Source organism: Anas platyrhynchos, chromosome 29 (assembly GCF_047663525.1).
Source record: "Anas platyrhynchos isolate ZD024472 breed Pekin duck chromosome 29, IASCAAS_PekinDuck_T2T, whole genome shotgun sequence".
Classification (NCBI taxonomy): Eukaryota; Metazoa; Chordata; class Aves; order Anseriformes; family Anatidae; genus Anas; species Anas platyrhynchos.
Genome location: NC_092615.1, coordinates 98,428 through 105,325, shown reverse-complemented (window position 1 = coordinate 105,325; position 6,898 = coordinate 98,428). Strand labels below are relative to the sequence as shown.

At 37.8% G+C, this 6,898-nt stretch overlaps 1 protein-coding gene across 1 annotated transcript in view; it reads right to left on the bottom strand.

Moving 5' to 3' along the window:
* Window positions 1–551: 551 nt before the first annotated feature.
* Window positions 552–6,898, bottom strand: part of LOC101803767 (scaffold attachment factor B1) — a 17,256-nt gene continuing 10,909 nt past the window's right edge. Inside the window, exons 12-21 of the mRNA XM_072029299.1 lie at window positions 6,417–6,556; window positions 5,992–6,083; window positions 5,501–5,607; window positions 4,587–4,880; window positions 4,169–4,306; window positions 3,605–3,647; window positions 2,225–2,346; window positions 1,373–1,485; window positions 1,202–1,253; window positions 552–917 (exon numbers count right to left, since the gene is read on the bottom strand). Coding sequence (XP_071885400.1) covers window positions 788–917; window positions 1,202–1,253; window positions 1,373–1,485; window positions 2,225–2,346; window positions 3,605–3,647; window positions 4,169–4,306; window positions 4,587–4,880; window positions 5,501–5,607; window positions 5,992–6,083; window positions 6,417–6,556 — 1,231 coding nt within the window. The 3' untranslated portion in view covers window positions 552–787. The remainder of the gene's footprint in view (window positions 918–1,201; window positions 1,254–1,372; window positions 1,486–2,224; window positions 2,347–3,604; window positions 3,648–4,168; window positions 4,307–4,586; window positions 4,881–5,500; window positions 5,608–5,991; window positions 6,084–6,416; window positions 6,557–6,898) is intronic.

Genomic DNA, 6,898 nt, shown 5'->3' with positions numbered 1-6,898 from the left:
GTATGTACTCTATCCTGACATACTTTGCTGTAAGTATCTGCCACTAGAAGGGAAAGAATACTGAGTGGGAAGAGCTTTCTGATCTGACCTAGTCCACGTATAATCCTCTTACTACATCTTAATGGCAATGAATATATTCAGTAAACAACTCATCCTTTCACAAAATTGGTGAGTTTAAGTCAAATGTTTTGCCAAGTCTGGTTTGTGACCTATAGAAATAAAAGTAGGTAAGACAATATGAATTGGATTCCTTTGCTGAGCATACAGGCTGGATGGCCTTCTTCACCTACAGGATCTTTAAATCAGTTTTGCAGTGGCAGATTGCTCAAACTGCAATATGTATTAATTTTGTCGTGCTGGTGTGTATGCTAGTTGATTTTAAAACTTATAAAGCAACACTCTATTTCAGTGTATTTCTGGGAGCTGTCTGCTACTGAAACTGCAAAGGGAGGCCTGTAAGGCATTCTACTCTTTAATCTTTGAAAGAAAATTACATCGTTTAACATATAGCTAAATAAATTAGTTTTCCACAGACTACTGAAACAAAACAATTAATTGTAAACCTTTTTTTTTATTTATGGAAAATGGAATGCTTCATTAACAGACATTTAAAATGGGATATGAACAACACATTACAAAAACAAATGAGTTCACATTGGATTGAGTGACATAATACGGCAGCAGCTTTAAAAAAAATACACTTACAGTAACCCTTAAGTTACAATTAACAGTAACCCTGGGTGACAAATTCATTTCAGTTGCCACCTTGCATTAAAAATTAAAACATTCAATAGCGACGGTTGAAACGGGGATCGTTGGGTCTGCTTGCTCTCTCCTGGCCAGCAAATCCTTCTCCTTGCATTCCTCCTCCATGCATCATCTGACTTTGGTTGCCACCTTGGATGAAACCTCCACGCCTAGAAAGTGATTCAGAAGTTTTTATTTTTTTCTTCTGACTCCAGTAGTCAGATTGAAATAGTGAGTGGCTTTTTTTTAATACTTCTTGTGCAATTTTGTTCTCTTCAAGATGTACGATGTAAGAACCACAGGAATACTTTATTATTCCTTGAGATTTAAATAAATTAGATAACTGATGTTCTCATAAAATGCTTTTTTTTGGTTAAGTTAAATACAAGAGATACACCTTAAAAAGGAAAAGAACTAACATGAAGAAATGCTTTGCTCTTTTTAAACTTCTTACCCTGACATTCCTCCACGATGCATCACATGGCCAGGTCTCCCTCTACCTCCACCTTAAAAAAAAAAGTAATTCCTTTTAATCCACGGTAAATTTTACTTCATCTCCAAGGATAATGCCTGTATTTTCTGCTGTAAGTACTACACCTAATGAGCTGTTGTGCAAGAAGCATACCTTGCCATCTCTCATGATCCCGTCCTATCATTCCTCCATCCACACTGCTCTGCCATGAACGATCTTGATGTCCTTCAAACTTTCGACCATGATCTCCCCAGTCACGTCCATCCCTGCAAAAAGTATTAAAAATCATACCTTTTCACAGTAGGTAGGTAGAGCACACAAAATAAATTCAAGTGAAAACACTTACGTCACAAATTTATTCAAATAATTTACCAAAGTATATGCCAATCTTATATTATCTATTTAGACTAATCTCAGTAATAAACCTTTAGTCCCAATCTCTCTGAGGACAAATATGAAAACAGATTTTTTTTTCCATCGGGTTTATGCTAAGCTGGTGTCCTCGTTTCCTCCAAACAATCCTAGATCGTGGTTTTGACCAGTCAATTTGTTTATGGTGTTTTCTGTAAGCTGGCTTACTCATAGTGTTTATTAAAAAATCCACAATACACACAATAACACCCTTTCCCCATCCTGTAAGCATTTCCTTGACTGGTGTTCTTTTCAAACATCTGACAGGATGGTGCTGTCAGCAACTACAAACCTTGCAAGAACCACTACCCTAAAAATGTCAAGCTTTGACAGAAATGTTAAGTAAAATTAATTGAAAACATGAGGAATTTCAGACAAGAAGTTACTTTAAAAAAATCATGCCAAGATACGTATTTCAATATACAAGGCAAGCTGAGAGAGCTACTCAATTGTAGTCCCCTCCAAAAGAGAACAAACTCAGGAGTGGATCTTGGAAAAAAAGAATTGTACTTTCATAAACCACATTACACTTTCACATACGAAAATATTCACTAGATGCACAAGAAAAAAATATTTTCAGTTAAATGTACTGACCGTGACTGTGGGGGTATCCCTCTACTTTCACTCATTCTTCTGTCAGATCCATAGCTACCCCAACTTTCCCGAGAGTCTCGTGAGTGACGGTCTGGTCCTCCGTGGCGCTCATCTGGATAATGCTAAAAAGCAAAGAACATTTATATGAGTGCCCCTAACTGACTCTATAGTTCTTGAAAATTGCTTGGCCATAATTGTTCAATCTCAGAATCGTTTAGGATGCAAGGCATTTCCTGAGACCATCTAGTCTAACCTTCCTAACTCAGAAAGGGTCAGCCAAAGCAGGCTGTCCAGGACCATCCTTGGGTTTTGAGTATCTCCACAGCTAGAGCCTTTACAACTTCCCTATGCAACCTGTTCCAGTGTTAGACCACGTTCACAGTTTAAATAAGGTGGTTTTTTTGTGTCTCCTTTTTCCTTCAGATGAAATTTTACGTGTTTCCATATGCCTGTTGACTCTTGTCTTCCATTAGGCACTACTGAGAACAGCCTGGCTTCATCTTCTCCATAGCCTCCCATTAGGTAGCAACTACTACTGGAAGATACCCCCTGGATCTTCTGTTCTCCAGACTGAGCAGTCCCAGCTCTATCAGCCTCTCCTCACAGGAAAGATGCTTCAGGCCTTTAATCACCTTTGTGACCCTGTGCTGCATTTGCTCCATCAAGTTCTGTTCTTTCTTGTTGTGGGGACTCAGTACTGGGACACAGTACTCTAAATGTGGCCTCACCGGTGCTAAAGAGAGTCACCGGTGCTAAAGAGAGAGGAATGATCACCTCTCTTGACCTACTGTGGCAACATTCTTCCTGATGTAGCCCAGGATGCTACTGACCTTTGCTGTGAGGATGCACTGCTGTCTCACAACCAGCTTGTTGTCTACCAGGATGTCTGAAGTCCTGCTCTGCAGAGCTGTTTTCCAGCTGGTTGGTCCTCAGCCTGCACTGGTACACAGCATTATTCCTCTTCAGTGGCAGGACTTTATTTCTTCTTGTTGAATAAAATTCTTTGCTGAATTCTCCTGCCTGTCCAGGTCTCTCTGAATCTCCAATCTGACACTTAGCCATCAGTGAAGGGCAGTTGAGCATTCCATACTACCTTGTAAATTTTGTGTTCCTGTACTTTTGCCTTCTCTATAGCTCTCTCTTCTATAATCTAGTTTGACATACTTCACTTGTTTTGTTTACTGAGTACTAGAGTAACTATCTTACATAGCATGTTTCTGAAGTACATTTCTTCTTATTAATGAAAACGAGACAACCTTGTTATGCATACATACTTCTGGCATTATGATTTACTTATTAACTACTAAATTTTGGTTTGAATCACACTATGGAAAACCAATTTATAGGAAGTTATTTTTGTAGCTTTATAAAGCAACTCACTTGTCCATCCCGATCTCCCATCATTGTCCTTGATCCATCTCTCCTACAAACAGGCAATTAAAATCAGACCATGGTAGTAAAACATACAGCAGTATATAATAGTATGTGTGTAGCCACACCGATAAAAAAATTGGTGTTGTTACAGATGAAAAATGAGAAATCTGAAAAACAGCAGGAACATACAGAAGTTCTGACACATTTAATTCTAAGGTATGAAACAGAATATTCTCTGCTAAGACACTAGGTACCTACAATATTATTTAGATTTTTTTTTTTTTTTTTTTTTTTAGAATCCTACAAATCTGTCAAACAGTGTTACAAGCATAACACTCTGAACAAAGTCTGCCAGAAAGTTTAATTCATGGCACAGATCTCTTCATGGTTGCATATGGCCACAGACACTGAATCATGCTTAAACCACAGCTGAAGTCCACAGCCACTAAATTATGCTTAAAATAATGAAATGCAAAATAAACATACAGTGAAGAAAAAGCAGCAAAATATGACATCAAATAATTTTTTTCCCCTTGATTTCAAACAACACAGTGAAGGTAAGACAACAACCTGTCTATTGAATGGTCTTGATAACGGCCACGATCCCTGTGATCGAAGTCATGGAAGCGATCCTGGCGACCAAAATCTGAATGGTACCTATCGTTCATTGCCATTCGTTTTGCTTCTGGCCAGTATGGATCATCTCTCCTGAAATAAAAGGTACATTAATTTTAGTCAGGTTAAATAACTTTTGATATTGTTCCTTCCCTCCACACTATGCAAACCAAGAGCACATAAGTTCAAAAAGGCAGCAGAAAAATATCAGGATATTTGGAGGTTTTCACACACTATCATCTCAGTGCAGTCAATGACAGCAGATTAACTGAAGCTGAGTCTATATGGAGAGTTTTTCATAGCGCAGGCTGACGAGACACAACCTAGCAGCAAAACGTTCTCTGCTTGTACCACTTGTATTAGTTGGCTTTACCTGCCATCTATGTCATACGGTCTTCTCATTGCAGACCGACGTTCTTGTTCATAGCGCAGTTGCTCATGCTGGCGTCGCAGCTCTTCTCTTTCTCTCTGAATGCGATCTTGTTCTCTTCTCCTTTCATGCTCTATGTGCATCCGTTCTCTCTCCAGTCTCTCTCTTTCCATTCGCTCTCGTTCAAGACGCTGCCTTTCAATTTCCAATCTTTCACGAGCAATCTCAAGCCTCTCCCTTTCCTCACGTTCCCGGATAGTTTGCAGATGCTGCTGTCTCTCCCGACGCTCACGTGTACTATTTTAACAGAATGAAAGGTTACAGATCTGATACTTCAACAAATAAAGGAAGTAAAAATGGGAAAAGTTTAAACCAGAGTGACTGCAAACTTGTGTGAGCTCCTGTAAATTAGTTCTGGGGTGTGGGGCAGTAAGGGAAGACACTCAGTGTACGCACTGCTTACTTATATTTAGAGAGTGATCTTAGTACTCCCACAAAACCCACCTTTGGGGCAAATAATCCTATATGGTCAGGAGAATTTCAGGAGAGTATTCTGAGGAAGACAACCTTTCTCCTGTTCTTTCCCTATGTATTTCAGTGTGGTAAGTTTAGAATGATTATTTCACCTCTACTATAACAGGTGCTCAGCTAAGGAGAGCTGAATATCTAAATCTAGAGAATGGAAGAAGACCAAAAAAGAAACTGCATTTTCTTCCCAAACAAATTCAAGCTCAGTATTAATAGTCAATAATCCATACCTTCCCAGTTCAGTAGGTATGTGATACACACACATATAACAAATGACAAGTGAAAAAAATAAATAAAACAAACTCTTAGACAGTTTAATTAAAAGAAAATTGCATTAATTCTATGAAAAAACAAAACAACACTTAAAACAATTTAACCGTTGCTCTTACCGGCGCTGTTCTGCCTCTCTCATTTTTCGCTGTGCTTTAATTTTGTCAAATGGCACAATGCCTTGTCTCTCTCTGCTCTCTGATTTGCGATCCTGGCTCTTAATGCTCTGTATTTAATATTGAAGTACAGAAAAACTTAATGGAGTACATTTATAAAAGGACAACTATTACAAGCAGTACTCAATGCTCTGTTTCCATTCATACATACCATGTCTCAAAGCTTGGGCCCAACTTTTTTTTTTCCTAAACACTGCAGACACAGAACAACACAGTACTTACCTTCCCACATTTAGTTTGGCATGATTTCATTGCTGAGCATATATCAGCTGTATGAGAAGTATTCTACTAATTAAGATCTAAATCCAGATTATAGAAACTCTGATTAGACAGATCAGTAAGACAAGTGTAGAGAGATGTATCTTTGTGGGATTCCTTATCTGTTTTGAAGGAGAATTTATACATCATGTTTCCTATGCAAAAACGTTACTTACTCTGTCTTTTGATGCAGTTGATGTTTTCACACTAATAACAGGTTCTCCTTTGGATTTATCCATTACTACAGTTCTCTCTGTTCCTTTACTTCCTATATAAACCAGAGGTTGAGCAGAAAGAGGTGGAAAAAAGACAGTCAAACTGCATAGCATAAACCACATGTTTCTATGCTAGAAGCTACCTCCTCTGCAATGTGAAAATAGGCATTGAAATCTCTCTTCAAAAAGCATTTTTTCACTACACCTCTTCCAAGCATTTCTGTTAAGGCTGATAAAATGTCAACAGCCTTCCATTACACTATCTGGACTTCCAAGTTAGAACCTGAAATCATTCTAGAATATTGATAGACTCTGGAAACAACTATCTATAATTGTTCATATTTAACCGTATCTTTTATTCTAATAAAATATAATAAACAATTTACCTGATTTGTTAGTTTTAGGTTGATCTGATGAACCAGGCTTCAGTTCATCTTTATCTTTTTTTTCTTTTTCATCTTTGTCTTCAGTCTTTTTAGAATCATCCTTTTGGTCAGATTTGTCATCCCTTTTAATACTGCCTGGTCTATAAATAGATATTGATATAGATTAGACTGATACAGAGTAAGAGAAAAAATTAAAGGAAGATGCTAGCAACATATTAACAAAGTAGAATTCTGATTTGTTAAGATAGACATAGTTAAATTCCCACAGACTTCTTTCTACAACTTTTTCCACCATAATGTAAGACAATCAGACCATGCTGTGCAGTTATCATAAAAACATGGCTGAGATTCAGATATCTCAACTGGAGGCAAAACGGAAATAAATAAATCACACTAGTACGTGTTTAATGCCCACAAAGATTCTTATAAGACACGACAGTTATGAAATGTAAACGTGAACCATTTTTGCAGGGCAACTGCCA